General features: G+C 62.7%; 1 protein-coding gene across 4 annotated transcripts in view; it reads left to right on the forward strand.

The window, feature by feature from the left end:
• Positions 1-286: 286 nt before the first annotated feature.
• FAM222A (family with sequence similarity 222 member A) overlaps positions 287-19394 on the forward strand; it is a 30613-nt gene continuing 11505 nt past the window's right edge. Inside the window, exons 1-2 of one of the 4 annotated variants that reach the window (XM_054844433.1) lie at positions 287-598; positions 17815-17945. In XM_054844433.1, coding sequence (XP_054700408.1) covers positions 17864-17945 — 82 coding nt within the window. In that variant the 5' untranslated portion in view covers positions 287-598; positions 17815-17863. Of the gene's footprint in view, positions 599-4816; positions 4869-4968; positions 5050-6134; positions 6232-17814; positions 17946-19394 lie in introns of those variants that run through there. The other 3 variants (XM_054844434.1, XM_054844435.1, XM_054844436.1) reach the window with 3 other exon arrangements.

Below are 19394 nucleotides of genomic sequence, written 5' to 3' on the forward strand. Positions count from 1 at the left end.
TAACGCGCCGGGGGCGGGGCCGAGCCGCGTGCGGCCGCCGGGCCCCGCGCGGGGCGCTCAGTGTCGCCGCAGCCGCGCACCGGGCGGGAGGCAGCACCGAGGGGCCGCGCCCCGCCGAGCCCCGCCGCCACCGAGCGCTGAGCCGCGGCCGCCGCTGCTTTCCCCCCCCCCCCAACCCCCCTCTCCCTCCTCTCTCCTCCTCCTCCTCCTCCACCGCCCGGCCGCCGCTGCGCCACGGCCGGCGGGCACCGATCGCCGCCGCACAAAGGAACCGGAGGACCCGCGGTGTGATGCCCCCGGGAGTCCCCGCGCCGCCTGAACCCATCTGCGCGGGGGTTATTTTATTTTAATTTATTTTTTTCGGATATTTTTCTTCTCGCCCCCCCCTCCTTTCCCCCCCCCCCCGCCCTCCCCCGCCGCCGCCCCGGGGGCAGAGCACCGGGAGCCGCCGCACGCTGGCCGCGCACGGGGCGGGGCGGGCCGCCGGCGGGGCGCGGGGCCGGGCGGGCGCCGCCGCTGCTGCTGCGCGGCCCGGGGGGGGCGGCCCGGCGCACCCCGCACCGCAGCGGCCGGAGCCGGCCCGGATCCAGCTCTGACGGTAATGGGGGAGGGGGGGGGGCGGCGGGCACCGGGGAGGGAGGGTTAGGGGGGAGGGGGGGGGGCCGTGGGGGACCGGGGGGCTCCGGGCTCCCGGGGCGCATCAGGAGGCGGCGCCGCCGCAGCGCGGTACCCGGCGGTGCCCGGCTCGCCCCGGCCGCGCAGCCGCGGGGAAGGCACGGCGGGCGCGGAGCTGCCGCCGCCGGCTGGGGACCGGCTCGCCCGTCGTTACCGGAGAGGAACGGGAACAACTTTTTTTTTTTTTTTTTTTTTTTTGGCCTTCTTATTTTTTGATTTTTTTTTTATGGCTTTTTGGGTCGCCTGACTCGTAAGTGGAAATAAAATATCCACGGGTGCCTCCACGAGGAATGCTGAGACACTTCCAGCGTGAGCCGTCCGTGAGCTGCTGCCTTTTCTTGCCGACCCCGGCTGCCCCTTTTCGCCTGGAAAAAAAGGGTTTTTCTGCTCCGGCCGGGCACGGGAGGCGGCGGGGAAGCGCCCGACCCCGCAGGGACGCCGGAGCGGGTGGTGGCAGAGCCAGGACACCCGCGATCGACCCCACGCTGGTGTGGATACCGCCGGTCACAAAGGAGAGGCGAAGGAAAAGGAACCACCCTGCGATGTTTTATTTAAAAGCCCGTCTCCCCGGCTGCCTCCCGCGGTGTCAGGTAGCTTTGCCGGAGGAGAGAGCTGTCTGCGAGCGAAATGCATCTCCCGAAACAAGCTCCGCTGCGGAGGGAGCATCCCTGTGGCATCTTCTGGACCATCGGCGCTGGGAATAACGATTCAGCGGGGACGAGGCATCGTGGTTCCCGAGAGCTCATGGGCAGCACCGGCTGGGCATCCGCCGAGGCTGCGACCGGCTCCGGCCAGGGACGAGCGGGCTGTGTCGCCTATCCGGCTCGGCCCCCCACCAGAAAATGAGATTTTCCCGGTGCCAGTGGAGGTGGCTCAGCCCCAGCATCCAAACCCGGCTCTGGGGAGAGGCGTCAGATCGTGGGAATTTAATGGCTGGAGAGGCAGGGCCTGGATGCAGAGTCGGCGCAGAGAGCCGGTGGCGGCTCGGCACGGCACGGCTCGCTGCAGGGTACCGCCACGCCGGGTTAAACCGCTGCACCGGCTGAAAAACCGTGCCACAGCTCCGGCCCTGCAGGTTTATTTTGGAGGAGAGGCAGCGGTAAAGTTTTAAAGCCATGCTTGGTGCTTGCCGAGGGATGAAGTTGCTTGGCATCGGGCAGCGGTGGCTTGCCTGGTTCCGGTTGTTGGGGCGCAGGTGTCTCTGTAGGGAGTTTTTTCATATATGTACATATATACGTGTGTGTGCGTGTATATGTGCATTCTCCTGCAAGGGATGCTGTCGTTCAGAGGCTGCAGGCAGCTCGCCTGGGTGGGTGACGTGCTTTCGTGGAGGGCAGAGCGCTAAGGACGCGTGGCCGTGGGGCTCTGCAGGCGTGGGGCAGAGCCACGTGGCCCCTCTCTGGGTCAGGCGTGTCCCGAGTCTTGCTCAAGCTGATTTTTGTGGAATTTGGCAGTTTGATACCTTCCCGTGCCCCTGCTGGGGGTTTTCCCGTCCGGCGTGATGGGCACCTGCCACTGCTCGCTGGTCCGCGCACCCCTGCACCGCTCCGGCGGGACCCCGGCTGGCACAGCCTTTGCGTGTGGGCACCGGTACCGGGGGCATGAGGTGCCAAACATCCCTGGCAGAGGGCACCCGGCCCCCTCGGGGGAGACTTTTCTCATTAAGGATCCTTAAAACTTTTAAGAGTGGATTTTCAGGAGCCACGGTGTGAGCCGGGTGCCGTCGGGTCAGGCTGCATCGAAGCCGTAGCGGAAGGAGAGGAAGCTCTCGGCGCCGTGCCTTCCTCTGACCTTGTCTGTAGAGCAGGGGAAGAGAAAGCCGTTCCCTGGCTCTGGGAGCCTGGCTTGTTTTCCTGGCTTTGGGAATGGTTTTCCTGCCGGCTGAGTGGGCCGGTGCCGGTGGGGCACGGTGTCTGTGCCGGAGCAGCGCTGGCTGTGAGATGGGCCCCGTTTCAGCTGACCGTATCATTAAACCCAGAAACATCTCGGGGTGAATATCTGTCCCCAGGTTGGAGCAGAGAAGCCCACCTCCCACGAGGAGATGGGGTGGCTGCTGCCGGGCCGTGCCCCGGGGCACAGAACCCCTCCAGGGCAGCCACGTCACCTCATTTTTTAAGCCCCTCTGGTTATCTGGTTTATTTGAGCCTTGTCCACCCCGAACAGGCTGCGGAGGCTGGGGAAGGGCTCCAGCTCCCAGGGGCGAGGGTCTCCCGGGTCCCACGACCCCATGGCGGTGGTCCGTGCCGAGCACGGTGCTCCGTGCCCGCTGCCGTCCCCGAGCTGCCCCCGCGCTCCCCGCCGTGCATGCAGGATTAGTGCCGGGCGTTTGCATCCCTGCCAGCCGGCAGTGCTGGGGTGGGTTTTTTGTTGTTGGGTTTTGGGGGTTTTTTTGGGTTTTTTTTGCTTGAAGCGGGTTTCTGGCACGGCCGGAACTTGTGCGGGAAAATGTGCGGTGAAGCCGGGCGGCCCCGCTCCCCTCCCCGGCCTGCCCCCGGTGCCCCTGCGGCACGGGGAGCCGTAAATATTTGGTGGGATCCGTCCTGTCGGGGTACCGAGGGCAGGGATGCGGGTCCCACCCGTGAGTACGGTGGGTGCCGGGGCCGTGGGGTTGGTGGTGGGACCCTCGTGGCCCCGCGGCTCCTTTTGGGGACAGAGCGGGATAGCCTTTCCCGGCAGGGGAAGGTCCTTTTGCTGGTGGTTTGTGCTCCTCGGATGGGGGACGTCCGTGCGCGGTGACCCCCCCCCAAGGCTGGCTGGTGCCACCCACAGGGATGCTGCAGCTGGCGGGGTGGGCCGGGGGCTGCACCGGGGGCTGCACCTGCCGGGACCCCGCTCCCAGACCCGCCGGCATCTGTGCCGCCGCATGTCCGTCTGCAGCGGGCGCATGCATGCAAAAATAAGACATTTCTTCTTTCTCCTCTGCCTGCGCATTCCTCAAAAAGCTAATATTCATGAAAGGTAATTCAATCAAACCACGATGCCTATCAGCTAATGCAGCAAAGCTGGCGCAGGGGTGAGAATGGGAGCCAGGAACACAAAAGCCCTGTTTTATTACCTCCTGCTTGCCTGAGAATTGCTTTTCTCCCTCGAGTGAGCCGGCTAAAGCTGGCTTTATTATGTTAACCTATTTGCGTGTCAAGAGCTATTGTGCCTCTCTTTATCTGTGTTTGTATTTGCTCGATGCAGGGAATAAAAGGACGAGGCGAAAATGGATGGCTGGTCAGTGCTTTGCACTCTGGGGGCACTGATTGGTTGCTAAGTGATTTGCATCCCCGGTAATCGCTTTTATCTTGGAAGGATGTCGTGTATAATTATAAGCCTACTGACATCTTTTGAAATCTGCCTAATGGGTGTTTTTAATTTACATGGGAAGCAGGGGCTATTTGTGTTGCTCTGATTACAGGTTGTGCGAGTATATGGTTTAAAATATAGACATTTCCATAGATGTGGGGGACCGTGAGTGAGGAGGCTGTGATTTTTGGTGAGTCCCTGCTCCCCCGGGGACGGGTGGCAGAGCAGAAGTCACCGTGCCTGAGTTTGGGGTTTAACCTCTTAGCCCACCTCGGGGTGCTGCTGGACCGCGTGCTCGGCCCGTGCATCAGCCGTTCCTGTAGCCGTCCTGCGGAACAGAACAAGAGGTGGGCTCCTGGCTGCTCCAAGCCGGACCCGGCTGTGCTGCTCGTGGCCATTTACCCCCAGGAGCTCCCCTCCGCAGCCCTGGGACGAGGCATGGGGGGCCATGCCACCGAACCCCCGCTCCAGGCATCCGTGGCAGCGGGGGGCTGATGGTGCTGAGCATCCCTGCCGTGCTGCGGCCGTGCAGGGTGGTGTGGGGAGCTGGCTGTGTTGGTGGGGGGGGAGCCCGGGCTCTGGGGTTCCCTGCTTGACACCCCCCACCCCATGCAGGGAGTGTCGGGTGCTTTGCTGGGCCGGGGGGTAAATATTTAACCGGTGCCCGGTGTTTTGGCTGAGCCCCGCCAAGTCGCGGTTCCCAGGAGCTGTGTGACCCTGAGTCTTTATTAGAGCTGCAGCCGGTGGGTTCGCACGGCCGCGGCAGAGTCGCCGTGTTGGCTTACGGCAAATAAAGCTCCGGATCACCTGCGGTCCCGCTGCCAGCCCTGGGCACCTTGCACCCGGCCGGCTCCGAACTGGGAGCCACACCGGAGTCTGCTGAGGCGTTAATGGGGTTTGGGGTGAGCTCCTGGTGCTGGGGGCATCGGCAGTGCCGTGGGTGGTGGGACGTGGGTGCTCCAAGACCATCCCAGGTGTGGTCAGGTGTGGAGGAGCCCTGGTGTGCAAAGCAGCCCGGGAGGAGCGTGGCGCGGTGCCGTGCCGGCGGTGTGCTCGGCTTTCCTGCCTTCTGCCTCTGCACTGGTAAATCGTCGCGGTGCCTTAGAGGCTGCTGGGGAAGGGTGGAGGTCTGAGCTGGAGGTCGCGGTGAGATGAGGGTGTTGGGGTCCCTCCCACGGCTTCGTGCGCCAGGACTGGGACACCTCAAACACACAGAGGTCCCGACATGAGGTCGGTGGTCGCGATGGGCGCAGGGACCGGGCTCCCTCTGCAGCGGGTGCTGGGCTGGGTGAGGGTGCAGGGCAGGTCCCGGGGGCAGGTTACCCGTGCGGGCAGCTCAGGCCAGCTGCCGTCCTCCTCTTCCTCTGGGAAAGACCACACGTGCACTGCACGCGTGCCCAAGCGTGTGCCCTGGCTCCCTCCGGCCACGCACAGGCTGGCCCCATCGATTTGCAGGGCTGAGGTGGTTTCGTGGCAAATGGCACCGTACGCAGCGCCGTGCCGTGCCAGCAGGGCTGCCGGGCCGGTGGGCAATGCAGGACCTGGGAAAAGTCGGTACGGTGGGGGCAAGCGCCGGACCCCTCACCCCGGGGTGCTGCGCCCTCCTGCGTGGGCAGCCCCGTCCCGTCCCACCCCGTCCCGCTGGCGAGCGGCGGGCGCCGCTATTTATGGCTGACTGTAAACAAACTCCCAATGAAAGAAAGTTAATGACCTGAGACTGACGGGAGCCTGCTGGGAATTTTTATAGCCCCTGGGACTCCTTTCGCTAAAGAGAGAATACATCAGCATTTTAACCCAAAACGGCGAGGCGTGCGGCGGGGGGGCCAGGGGACAGCCCCAATGTGGGGAGGCGTTTTGGAGGGGTTGGTCCTGGGTGAGGAGGGGGTTTTGGGGGGGGGGACCCAGCTCAGCCCCCTCCTCGCCCCGGCAAGGGCAGCCAAGTCCTGGGGTCTGGGGCTCGCCAAGGCTTTCGCCATCTGCTTGTTGTAGGTCATCTCTGCCGTGCTCCGGGCTGGAGCGAGGGCTGGCTTAGCATCGCTGGTAACCACATGCTAATAAAGCCTTAATGCCCTGCAGCGGGGAGATTTCGCTGTCAGAGATAAATATTCATATTGCTTTCGGATTCAGCCTTGGTTGCACAACAAGGGCGACGTGGGGGAGACGGGAACGCCGCGGTGCGGGGTGCTCCGCAGCCCCGCTGGCCTGCTGCCCTGCCCGCTCCTGCCCGGCCGTCCTGTTCCCTATTGCATCCTGGCTAATTGCAGGGTATGAATATCGCCGTCGGTGCTCCGGGTTGGGGGGGGCAGGATGGCGAGCACAGCGCAGGGTGCTCCGCTCGCCGCCTGCTCCCTTTGCTGCCACCTTGCACGCGCAGCCTCCGTCTGCGTGCGACGCTTGATTTACCAAGAGCTGGCAGTTAAACCTGACAAATTGAAGGCGGTTTTAAGTGGTTCAGGTTAATTAATAATCGGGGAAGTATCAATTTTTTAAGGGATGTTCTTGGCTCATGGGGAGAACCAAAGCTTGGCTTTCCCTTTGGAACGTAACGCCATCTGTGTGGGTCCCCCAGGCGGGGGTGCGGAGCTGGGCTCGGTGGCGTTGCTCTTTGCTTTCTGACCCGCAGCCTTGTGTTTCTGCTTGAATTTCTCACCCCACGTGACTGGTGCTGAGGGAGGTGCTGGGATGGGGCCATCCTGCCTGACCCGCTGCCGTGCCAAAGCCCCACCGCTCCTCTTGGTGCCCTTTGGGGATCCGGTTATCTGTCCCTTTTCGCGATGACCTGCCGCTGCTGGGGTCCGTGCCGTGGCAGCAGGGCTGCAGCGTACAGCCGCGCCGGTAACCGGAGCGCTTTGGCCGTAGCCGCTTGCAGTGGTCCCCGCGCCCATGGGGAACCCGCGGGTGAGCACCGGCATTAGTGGGACCATCAGGCTCCGGCCGGGGACTGGAAGCTGGCGTGGGTGAGCTGGAACAGCATCCAGTTCCCTCAGTGCATGTGACCCAGATGCTCACATCTGCTCACATCTGCTCGGGCCGTGGGAATGCCGTCCGGGGTGCAGATTTTAAAAAAATCCTAATGAAAGAAGCTTAAACTGCCCTGTGAGAAGGAAAGGTAGAAAAGCAGCAGTGACTGGTCTCTGGGTGTGTGCAGCACAGAAAGCCTCTGAGCTGCGTATGATAAAGACTCGATAGCACGGGGACCCGAGCAGCATCTGCGGTGGTCTGGGTGCACCGGTGCCATGGGTGGGGGGGGGCACCTCCGGGCTCTCACGCCGGGTCATGTCCCAGAGCAGCACAAAGCCTTCGCCGGGCCACGTGCTCCATCTTTCTGAGCACAGACCGGGATGTGGGTGGAAGTGGTGGTTTTTCAGCAGCCCTAATGCTCGAGGATATGAGAGATTAAGGTTAGTGACCATTTTTTAACTCAATAAAGGGGAAGACAAGCTGGAGTCTGCAGTCCGGAGATATAATTAGTTCGCAGCAGTGGTGCTTTCTTGATTTAGCTTCAGAGAGCAGAACAAGACAAGGATGTTATACCCAATTAGCAATAACATACAGTCTGAGCCTCGCTAGGTGAGATAACAAGCCATTTTTATAGCTCTTCTTTACGGACTTTTTTTTGGGGGAGGGAGAGGGGGAAGGGGGAGAGGGATCGAGTCTTTATTTCTTTTCATCTGAGAACAATTATTAGTGAGCTCAGAAAGCCCAAAGCAGAGTGATATGTTGGCCGACACGATGATAAAAAGACTGAAAAGCTGAAAACCTGGAGCTGGGCTGCGCGGTGGCCCCAGGGCTGCCGGGGGCGGGGGGGGGAGGCTGGGCGGCTGCTGGCCGTGTCCTGGCAAGGACAGGGGCAAGGGCCACCCACGCACCGCGGATGCGTCTGTCCTGTCTGCTGCTGCGAGGGTTTATGGCACGCGGACTGGCCCGGAGGGGCCCGGTGAATGCGGGACGGCCGTCGGCGCTGCTGGCAGCCCGGCTGTGTCCCGAGCCGTGTCCCCCGGCACGCACGCCGGTCCCCCGGCAGTGTGACCCCCAACCACGTCCCCTGCTCAGCACCGGTCAGATGCCAGCTGCCTGCCGTCTGCCAGCGCCGTGTTCCCGCTTCATGCTGCGGATCGATGGCCATTGATTTTTCCTCCCGTGTAAACCTGGACGGGTTGGGGCTGCGGAGGGGTTTCGTGCACGTCTGGCTCCAGCTTTCCAGCCGCGGCCGGAGCATCCCGTGCTGGTCTCCCCAGCCCCCCCATGCTCCCGCACGCCTCTGCGCAGCGGCAAAGCTCAAGGACATCCAAAAAACCAGCCTTGTAAAAAGTCTAGAAAACTCGGGTTTCGTTAGTCAGCTTTGAATGACGGGCTCTGCTGTTGAGGTCAGACGTTCCAGGCTGCTCCCCTCTCCCTGCACAGCACCCCCAGCCCGGCCCCCCCGCAGCACCCCGTGAGGATGTGGCTGGGGGAACTGGGGGGGGACCCGGCTGCCTTTGGGGCACCCATGGGAGAAGGGCAGCCCGGCGCTTCCCTCTAGGCATGGCCAGCGTGGGGCATCTCTGGGGACACCCCTGCCCCGGGGGGGGGGGGTCTCAGGGTGGGGGACATTCTCTCTCCGGCTGTCATCCCCTCTCCCATGGGGCAGAGCCAGGGGATGGGGCAGGAGCTGCTCGCACCCCCGGGAGGGCAGGGGGCTGCTGTCCCCTCCCCTTGGCAGAGAGTTGATGGGCAGCGTCCCCCGATCGGGGGGGCTCCGGCCACGCGGGACCCCTCGAGTCCGTCCCGTGGCACCCCCAGCCCACCCCGGGGAGCATCTCCCCTTGCACGGCGCTGATGGGGACAAAGCGGCTCTCGTCCCCACCGAGCGCCGGGAGAAGCTGCGGAGCCGCTCTCCGGACTATTAACGCCCCACAATGATCATCAGCTCTCGTCGTAATCATTAAGACTATTAGAAAGAAATGTTGGCTTGCAGCTAATGTCAGACTTTCCGTTCTGCTTTGCAAACGCACACAATTAATGCCAATCAGCCGGGGGAGGCAGCCAGCTCGCAATCACGGCTGCTCCGGCGCGGCTGTCAGCGCTCGCGATCCCGGCTTGTACATTTTCATACAATTGCTATAAACATCCGAGGGAAACTCCGCGTTCTTCGGCGGGCGCGGGTATTGTTCTCTGTTCCTTTTAATTACTCGGCATTCAGCAGCTCATCTGGCCTCGCGCGATCGGCGGGGGAAAGTAGGGCTTTGTAAAACAAATACATAAATCTTGAGAGATGCCTTATTTTCCCATTCGGTGGCTGCGTTACGTTATCTATGGCTAAGTAAGAAAAGCCTCTTTAATTTTATTTGGCTTTTTCTTCTTCACCCCCCTCTTTGTGTTGCTTTCTCCCCGCGGGGACACGGGCTGGTCCGTCTGCTCCCAGGGAACCCCAAAAGCAGGGCCAGCTTAGGAGAAGGCAGGGGAAGAGCTGGAATTACTTGACCAGATGGTGGTATAATCCTCGTTACAAAAGTACACATCAATTATAAGAATTCCTACAGTAATCTTAGAAATCTATCTTTTCTGCTGAACCAGCTCATTAAAGAGCACCATTCATTTCCATCTCTCCGGGTGAGAAGGGTTTAAATCTCCGGAGCTTTGTATTACAAAATAGACTTAGGGTGATGGACTCTCGTTAAATATTAAAAGGAAGAAGTTGATTTTTTGTTCCCCCCCCTCTTTTTCCCCAGACTGGTGGCGCAGACAAAGTGTAACGTAAGGAGGCGAGGGTGGGGGGTCCGGGGGGGCTGGGAGGCCCCCGCCGTGAATAGCTTCCCCATCTGTCGGCGGGGCGATGCGGGGCTGCCCTCAATGGGTGCCTTTGAGGACCCCCGCACCTCCCCTGGCCCGGGGACCCCAGCCAGCGCCGGGGAGGAGGGAGAGAGGTTTCCCCGGGCTGCCCTGGCAAGCCCCCGAGCCTGCGCCAGCCCCGGCTGCGGCACAGGCAGGGCTTTTGTCTGGTGGCGGGGCAGCGGCCGGCCGCAGGGCGAGGGACGGGCACAGAGCCCCTTTGTGTGCAGCTGCTCCCCGAGGCGAGCGGGGGCAGCGGCGACGGAGCAGGATGCGGGGATGGGGCGCGGGATGCGGGGATGGGGAGCAGCAGTGGGGACAGGGAGTTGGGATGCGGGGATGGGGAGCAGCAATGGGGATGTGGAGTTGGTACCCGGGGATGGGGAGCAGGATGCAGGGATGGGGAGCAGCAGTGGGGATTGGGGAGTTGGTACCCGGGGATGGGGAGCAGGATGCAGGGATGGGGAGCAGCAGTGGGGACAGGGAGTTGGTACCCGGGGATGGGGAGCGGGATGCAGGGATGGGGAGCAGGATGCAGGGATGGGGAGTTGGTACCCGGGGATGGGGAGCAGGATGTGGGGATGGGGAGCAGCAGTGGGGATGTGGAGTTGGTACCCAGGGACAGGGAGTTGGGATGTGGGGATGGGGAGCAGGACCCAGGGATGGAGACCAGCGGCCGGCTGGGGTCGAGGGCGGCGCGGGGCGATGTGTGCGCTGCCGCGGAGGCTCTGTGCAAACATGTTAATTTGTTTTCTTTCTTGCCTCGCCTTTCAGGGTAATTGGTTGCATTTGAAGCCTTTGTGAAAGCTTTTGATTATAGTAATTTCAGCAGCGCGATCTACCCTGGATTCCTTCGTCAGATTCTTTCACAGCTCAGGCGCTTGGGGCTGTAATTACGGAGCGGCGCACGCCTGGCCACCGTGCACGGTGCAGCTGGCCGGGTGGCTGGCCGGCCCGGGCACCGCGGTGCCGCCACAATAGCCACGGGAGCCCCAGGTCACCGCGGGGGGCACGCGAGCCCCCGGGATGGGGCAGGAGGAGCCGTGCCAGGCACTGGGGAAGTTTGGTCTCTGCAGCGTCGAGTCTGTCAGGTCTCAGCTGGGGGTGGGGGTGCTGCACGCACCCAGGGGGGTGGACGCACGCGCCGGGCTGGGCTCCCGGCTTGTGGGGGTCCAGGGTGCTTTTAATTGCTGCTCTGGAGGTCTCCCTGGAGCCGCTCGGCTGTTTTGCCAGTTTGATGCCGTATTTCTGCTGGGGCTGGGACCAAAAGGCCGTGAGCATCCTGAGCACCTGGCTCTCGCTGCGGGGGACAGTGGGGAGCTCGGCGGGGTCATCCCCCCGGCCCCTCTCCCCCTATCCCTGTGCAGGGTGGGGGCACGGCGTGACCGTGTTGGATGAGTGAGGTTTTGCTTTGGGGAGCAGGGTAAAGACCCCCCCGGGGCAGCGTGGCTCCCGCTCCCCACGGCCGGGCACACTCCCGCAGGGTACCCCGTTAGAGGGGGTGTACGTACATACAGGCAGACCCTGCCCGCACGCTGCACACCGGCCCCGCCGGCACCCCGGTGCGTGCAGCCAGGGCTGGGCTTTGCCAAAACGCTGAAGGCACCCGAGCGGGACCCTGACCTTTGCTAACAGGGTCGCTCCCCCCCTCCTTGCTCCTGGCACTTCGTTCCCAGTCCCACGTAATGACCTTCTCGGCAGCGGCGTGCCAGCGTCTGCCACTTCCAATTACCCACGCCTGCTCAGCGCCGCAGCCTCCTCGCCCCCGGCGGCACGGGGGTTTCTTCCTCCCTGGCAGGATGGCAGCGGGTCGGGGGGATGTTGAACCGGGGTCCCCCACCCTCCCGCCTTGGGGACCCACAGGTGCTGCCCGGGGCTCTGGCTGCTCTGCCCCGGGGCGCTGGAGACGCTTGGGTTTCCAGAATCATTATTAACCTGTTCGAGAGCTGTTCCCGCTCGCAGCTAAAATAGATCTTTAATCTCTGCCCAAAATAGCTCATTTGATGAGAGGCCTCCTTAAAGCTGACACATAAATTTACCCAGGCTGCCCGAGCCCTGTGTGAGGATGTCTGCAAACGCTCAACAGCACTCGCATTGGGTTTTTTTAATTCTGTATTACGGACGCATCCGATACCTTATTTCTTCCATCGGGTCATTTGTACCGGTCGGGCGGTAATTTGCTCGTGTCCTCCGCTCCAGGCTGTGGCAGCTGTGCCCCCGTCCCAGCCTCCTTGGCCCCACTCGTGAGAAAAAGGATATTTTGGTTGTTTTTTTTTTTATATTGATTTTCTGAATGGTCAAAGGGGTTTCTCCTTGGAGCCGCGCCGGGAGCAGAAACCTCGGTGCTGGCTGGGATGGGCGAGACCTTTCCTCGTTGCTGCCTTACGATGCCGGCAGCGGGGGCTCGCAGCCCCTCACCGCCCGCACTAGTGCTGCTCCGTCCTTGGTGGTGTGCCGCGGCCGGTGAGCTCCGTGCCACCCCGCCGTCGTGGCAGCCCCGAAAAGACACCGTCCCACCGGCACGTTTCCTCCATAAACGAAGGCAGGCTCTGGGGAAGCGGTGAGGGGGATGCTCGCCGTGTTGGGAGTGGCAGCTGCCCCCCAGCTTGGGGCTGGGATGGGGCGCAGGCGATGCCTGGTCCTGCCTGTCCCCGTGTGCCTCCTGGTGTCCCCCCCCAGCGCTGGAGGGGACCGTCCTGTCCCCACGCAGGGTGCGCTCAGTTTAGGCTTGTGCACCTGCATCCCTGGTGGGGTGCGCATCCTCTCCTCCGCAGGCTTCTCCCTGCAGGCTCCGTCTCCCAGGTGGGGGATGACGGAGAAGTTAGGAGACGAGGGACCCCCCCCCGGGTGCGCAGCTGAGCGGCCGGACCCACAAGCTGAGGGTGCAGCTCTGCTCGGTGCCAGCCGGGACCTGGGCTCACCCCGGGCGCCTTCCCCACCTCTCCAGCGGCCAGGAGAAGCCGCTCAGCCGGTGCGGGTCGCTCCCCCAGCCCCCCGCTCCCCCGCCACCCCAGCGAGATCCCGAGCAGCAAAATAATCACTTCCAGCATCATTATCCGTTGCAAACCCCAGCTTCCAATTTTAATCAGAGGAGCTGGTGTTGCTTTAAGATCTGTGGGTTTTAAAGATCACAAGAGGGGTTAGAGAAAATTACCCTTGACTCTTACATGCTAATGTAATCTCTAACCAGATCTGCAGCACTGCAGCTAAAATTGCTTTTTAGATTAACATTTAATTATTAACAGGGCCCCCTGAAAGGCCTGGGGCTGGAGCACGCGGAGGGGAGCGGATTAGCCGGGCAGGATGGAGCGGCGGCCGGGCAAGGGGAAGGTCGCGGCGCGGCCGGCAGCACCACGCCGTGCTTTATTGCAGCCCTTGGCATGGCGGCGTCAAACTTTCTGCTTTATTTTATCTGGTGCTCCCCGTGATTTACGGCGGGGTGACCTTTCCTGCGCTCGCCCGTTGCAGGACTGAGCCGTGGCGTCGCTCGCTGAGCACCGTGGCCCCGCCACCGCTTCAGCCCGGGGACTGTAAATCTGCCGCTGGGTGGGAGATGGGCACGAGCTGGCACGGCAGCTGCCTGCACCGCCGCGGTGCTGGGCGGCAGCACCAGCCGAAATCCCGCTTGCCCTGAGGTAGGATGGGCACCCTCTGTGTGCAGAGGGGAAGCCTTCCTCCTCCACCACCTCCTCACCCTCGCGGGAGGGATGCCATCTGATGGGAAACCGGTGTCCCCACGGGGAGCGGGGACGGTGACAGCGGCCGTGCCGGGGCTGCTGCGGGGATAGCACCGACGTCCCCGGGGCCGCGGGGAAGGGGAGCTCCCCGGCAGGGCGGTGGGTTTCTCCTCCATCCCAGCGTGGAGGGACGAGGGACGGGGGTGTCCCTGGTCGCGGCAGGTAGCCCTGGCACCGCGGTTGTACTTGGCACACCGGGGGCCGGCGAGAGCTTTTGCTCAATTTATCGGTGCTGCCGGCTCGTGAGGGGTGCTGCCAGCCTTGGCCTGGCTCCCACGCTGTCCGTCCGTCCGTCCGTCCGTCTGTCTGGTGCTGTCAGAAGCCTCTTGTGCCTCTCCTAGCCGGGGTGACCCGGTCACCTCCTGTCCTTGTGCCGAACCCAGCGCTGTCTTTTAATAGCCGGGGGGGAAACGCGGCGGCGTGAACTCAAACGGCTTTGCAGCATCCCTGGTCCTGCCCCCCTTCCTCTGCCAGCCCTGAAAACCCCTTTTTTATGGGTTTGCACCCCAGGCCGCCCCCACAGCACCCAGGGAAGGATGCGCACACGTTGCCCAGGAGCCCGGATGGTGTCCGAGACCTTGGCCCTCGCTTTTCCCGGCGAGAGGCTGCTCCTGCCCAAGGTGCTGCCCGGGGCTGCCCCTGCCCTCCCCTCTGCGCCCGGCCAGCGGCACACGGCCAGTTCGGGCTGAGACTTTAAAAGTTCCTTTTTTTTTTTTTTTGGCTCCCCCCCCCCCCCATCACATTTTCTTTTATCTAAATCCTCGCCTGCAAAAGCCTCTATTGACAGCTGCGCCGGCCTTATCTTGCCGGAGGGACCTTCGCGGGGCTCTCGGAGGAGATAAGCCCGACTTATCAGCCGCTGATGTCAGAGGAGGTGCCAAACCCTCCCGTCACGGGGGCTTTAGACATAGAGGGTGGTGGTTTTTTTTTTTTTTTTTTATTAAAGTCACAAAGACCTTGGGCTTATAAATAGTGCGATGTAGAGATAGGGCTTCGAAATTAGCTGGCCGGGGGGGTGTGCGGCAGGAAAGAGCGTTTGGAGAGGGGCTGGGAAGGATGGAGGGGGACGATGCTGGGGCTGGGGAGCGGTGCTGTGGGATGCGGGGCTGGGGCTGCTGGGGGACCCCGCTCCTGGCATCCCCGGGAGCGGGATGCTCTCCCCACGTGCTGCGGTGCCGGCGCTGCGGTGGGGCCCTCGGCGCGGGCCGGGCAGAGGCCGGGCAGACTTGGGGCGGTTTGGCAAAACTGCTGAGTGTTGTCTTTCCTGCCACGAAAAGAGCCAGAGCAGCTTGAACTAAATCGGATCCTGCTGATTGGAATTAGTTCAAATGCAGATGGAGCTAACTAAGCCGGCGCTAAGCGTTCGGACAGCCCAGCGCCCAATTCCCATCAGCTGATTCAGGGGCTTTTCGGAGCGGCATTAACGAAATGCCACCGCGGCACAGATGCCCATTGTGCCGGGCCACCCACCCTCTCGCCTACGAACGCTTTAGGGGGCCGGGGGGGTGCCCGGCACCCCGGGGGGGGGAAGGTGTCACGGCACCGAGGCCCTTTAGTTATGAAGCGTGCCCGTGAAGGTGGGGTGAGGCGCAGCATCGCTGTCGGAAAAATCGTCTCCACTGCGTGAGGCTGGGAGACGGGGCAGAACCGGGGTCGGAATTAATCGGCGGCTTGCTTTAGTTTGGCACGTGGCTCCCGCGTCTCTGCCGGCTGATGCCGACGATGCTCGGGCTGTGCGTGGCCGAGGTCGGGACGGCTGCCGGAGGGCGCTGGGCTGTGCGTGGGTGCGTGGCAGGGCCCGGAGAGCAGCGGTCGCGAGAGCACCCGTGCCACCATGGGGTTGTCCTCAGGGGACCTGCATTGCCGGGCCCCCAGGGCCGGGGGTGCTCACAGCTCCTGTGACCGGCCACCAGCATCCCCCCTTCCCCGGGGGCTCAGCCCCGCAACGGGGGCTGCATCCTCGCCCTCCCTGCGGTCAGCACCCGGATTTGGTGGCCCACCGGTGGCCGCATCCTGCCCCGTGGGGGCTGGTTGTTGGCCTCTCTGCCGCCCCCTCCCCCGGGTGCTGCCTCCATGCTCTCAGCCCCCTTTTCCTGGGGACCAGCGGGGACCCGACGCGCACCCCGAGCAGCACCAGCCGCCCACGAAGCCCACCCGGGACACGGCGCAGCGTCCCAGCGAGGACCCGGCCTCGCCGCAGGGCAGGAGCTGACATCCGCCCGCTAATCGGCCAGATGGTGACGGCCAGCGGGATGCCGGCCCCGAGGTCGCTGCGTAGGTGAGGCTCAGGTACGGCGGCAGCCGGCGCCCCGCGTGGCCGTGGGCGCCCTGACCCAGGGCCCCCCCTCCCCGCCCCGGGGATGGGAGCGGCGCGGCGGCTCTCCCTGGTGTGGGTGCTGCTGGTGCCGAAGCCGGCCGGTGGGCGGGCGCCGGCGCGTGCCGGGGGAGCCGAGGCGCGCGGGGAACAGGGCTGCGTAATGAACCCCGAGTCCCGGCGGGGAGAGGCGAGCTCCCTGGCAGTCAAGTGCGCTCAGCTTCTGAATAAGAAGCACTTCATTCTCTTTTCAAACTGTATAATTTCTGCCTGATTGTAATGGCATATTTTAAAATTACCAGAAATCGAAGCCAGAAAATGGATACGGCTGCTTTTACTGCGAGCTGCGTTAACAAAGGATATGTAATGCATGAAATAAAAACACCTCCCTGCCCCCCTCCTTTTTTTTTTTTAAGACAGTAATAGGAGAAAATTGGTTTTGAAACTGAATAAAAGTCCCTTTCAGAGGAAATCATTTCTTTCAGGGTACCTTTGCTGAAAGTAAAATAGTGAATAATGAAAGGTGGTTACATGATTGTCTTTCATTTAGAGAGCGCGAGGACAGATGGAATCTGGGAGAAATGCACGATTGGAATAATTGCATGGTAACAAGGCGCTTGTTGTGAAATTAGTATCTTAAGAAAGTAGTGAAAAAGGCTTTTACTCATGAATACTTCATTATTAGGAGAAAACAGCACAATTTGGGTTCTCCAGACACCTGCTTGGTATTAGATGACTTCCTCCTCCCCTCCTGCTCTTCGCACCTTTCACTACCGAGTCTCTCCCTTGCCCCCCCCCCTTTGCAGCACGGTGGCAGTGGGGGGGACGGGGCGAGACCCCCAGCCCCTCGGGCAGAGCCCGGCCGTGGCCCCAATGCCCCGTGCGGGACCCCCTGCCAGCGCCGGCCGTCCAGCCCAGGACCCCCTGCGCCGGCACAGGGAGCAGCGAGCACACGGGGGGCACTGCCGGCACCGGGGGGGGCTGCCAGGCTGCGCTTCCACGGGTGACGTTTAAGCCGGCGGAGCAAGGAGAGCGCCAGGCGTAGCTTGGGGAGCATCCGTCCGTGCTTTGCTGCCGGCGGGCGATGGTCACGAGCTCTGCCCGTGCGTGCCCAAGGCTCGGCTCCCCTGCGCGCCGGCCCTGGCACCGGGTCCTGGGGGAAACGTCCCACCTGCCAGATGGCTACGGGAGGGGGTGGCACCCCCACGACGCAGCGCGTGAAGTGGTGTCACCCAGCCATCAGTAAACGTTCAGCCGTGTGGGCGACGGCTCAGAAGCTGCGACACCGGAGGACGGGCACCGCTGCCCGCTTTTCTGCTGCTCCTGCCCACGTCTCCCTGCCCTCTCCGAGCGGGAATATCGCTCCCCGCACCAGCCGGAGCAGTGGGAGGGTGTCAGCAGCAACTGGTTATAATTCACGCCCTCTGCGGCGGCTCGTGAAGGATGTACAATTAGCAGAGCGGTGGCGGCGATGACTTTGGCCTGACCCCTCCAGCTTTTGTCAAGCAGATTTTGATGCCGGCTGGGAGCTGGCGACAGATCCCAGGACCCCAAGTGGGATTTTAACACCGTCTTTCCTCAGCCTTGGCCGGAGCCAGCGGGGTCGCTCTCTGCCGGGATGCACCGGCTGGCACGCCGGCGGAGCGGGCTGGCACCGTGCGGCTGCAGCCGGCAGGAGCGCGGTGCCGGAGGGATGCCCCGGCTCTGCCCCGTTCCCGGCGGGAAGGGCGGGAAGCTTTGAAGGGAGCACAAATCACCCACTGAGACCTTCGTATTTATTTTACGTACATTTATATTTAAGGCTTTCAGAGTCAGCTATTTACCTCCGAAGGAGCACAGGGCTGCGAGCATCGCGTGCCCACGGTCTGCGCCGGGAGCTGGGGAGCAGCTCCTCTGCCCCGGGGAGCGGCTGGGTGGGCAGGAGGGTGGCAGGCAGCGGGGCGGGCAGGTCCCCTCTCCTGACCGGCATCTCCCTTCTCTCGGCAGGGTGCAGGCCGGCGGCGGGGGCGGCGCTGCCCACCAGGAGACCCGGACCATGCTGGCCTGCCTGCAGAGGACCCAGAACCCCCCAGCCCAGCACCTCGTCTGCCCCACCAAGGCGCTGGAGCCACGCAAGTGTAAGTGCCCGGGGGGGAGCGCGTGCCCGCTTTGCTGCTGCTGCTCTTATTGAAAAAGACATTTATTTAACCGATAATTAAAAAGAGCAGGAGAAGCGGGGGGGGGGGGGGCAGGGGGGAGGAAGGAGGCAAGATAAGCAAATTAAATTGGGTTGCTTTGGTTGATAAGTCGAACTTCGGAAAATGTCGCAGAGCTGTCTGGGAGCGCGGCGGCAGAGGATGCTGCCGTCGCCTGCTCCACGGCCCCCCAAACCTCCCCGGCCCTTCCCCCCCTAATTACTTTCCCCGTTTTGCTGCAGCTCGCCTTCCCCAGGAGCTGGCCTTTCAGATAAGCTGTAAACTAGTTACATTAAAATGGGATCCAAAAGGTCACTCCAGTAAAGCACCTGTCTCTCCCAGCCTTTGTCTCTCAATCCAAACCATGATTAAATGTATATTTAATGAGCCTGCTTTAGGCAGGCGTGTTTGACCTCCCCGGCTGGGAAAGACGCATTAAGATTCTCAAGTGATGAATGTGTGTTTTAAAGAGGGGAGTGGATATTTTTCTGCTGGTCTCAGTTGGATTTTTAAACATTGCCGGCTGAAGACAAATCAGCTGCTAAAGCTCTGCTTGTTAGTCTGTGACAGCCCCCGGGCATTTGTTTAATGATCTGTATTTTCCCAGAGACGGGGTTTTTTCCCCTCTACCCCGGCACCCCGATGCAGCCGAGTGAGCCGGGCGTGGGGTTTGGGCAACGCTCGGCCACCCCGGGACCCCCGGCATCGCTCCGGCGGCGCTTGGGTCACGCTGGCAGCCAGGAGGGTTATTTTTTGGGTGAAGCTCCCCAAGCTCCAGCACAGCATCGCTGCAGGGAGCAGGTCACCCAGGCCAGAGGCAGGGTGATGGGTGCCCGCACATCCCAGGTCAGGGGGAAGCACTGGTGTGCGCATCAGAAATCCTGGGGGCAGGCAGGATCGGTGCCCCCCCAAGCCGTTCGCACCCGAGCGCCCAGCGGGGTGTCAGCTCTCGGGGGGGTCTCGGCGAGTGTGCAAAGCGGGTGGGTGCGCGTGTGGACCCCCGCACGCTCGCGCTGCATCGGAGCTCACGGTGCCGCTCGGGTCTCCTTCTTATTAGTGTCTGGAAGGAAAACGGTTGTTGCTCTTGTAAAATTATTCCTAATCCGTCATGCCTGAGCAGCGTGCGGCGGTGCAGGGCTGGCGCGAGGGTCCGGCTCCCGGCGTGCCTCGTTGCCGCGGGCTAATTAGCTCAGCTATGCCCACACGGTCCGAGACCTGTTTTCTGGAGCTCTAGCTGTGGCTCAGAGCCGGGGACCCTCTCAGCCCGAGGGGATGCTGAGGAGCAGCACCCCAGGAATGGGACCCAGGAGCACCCTCCTGCCGGGGGGGGTTGGTGCTCCCCAGCTTTTCCCGCCCCGCCAGAGACCCTCCCGGAGAAGATGCCAGGATGAG

The sequence above is a fragment of the Grus americana genome, chromosome 16, assembly GCF_028858705.1.
Source record: "Grus americana isolate bGruAme1 chromosome 16, bGruAme1.mat, whole genome shotgun sequence".
Classification (NCBI taxonomy): domain Eukaryota; kingdom Metazoa; phylum Chordata; class Aves; order Gruiformes; family Gruidae; genus Grus; species Grus americana.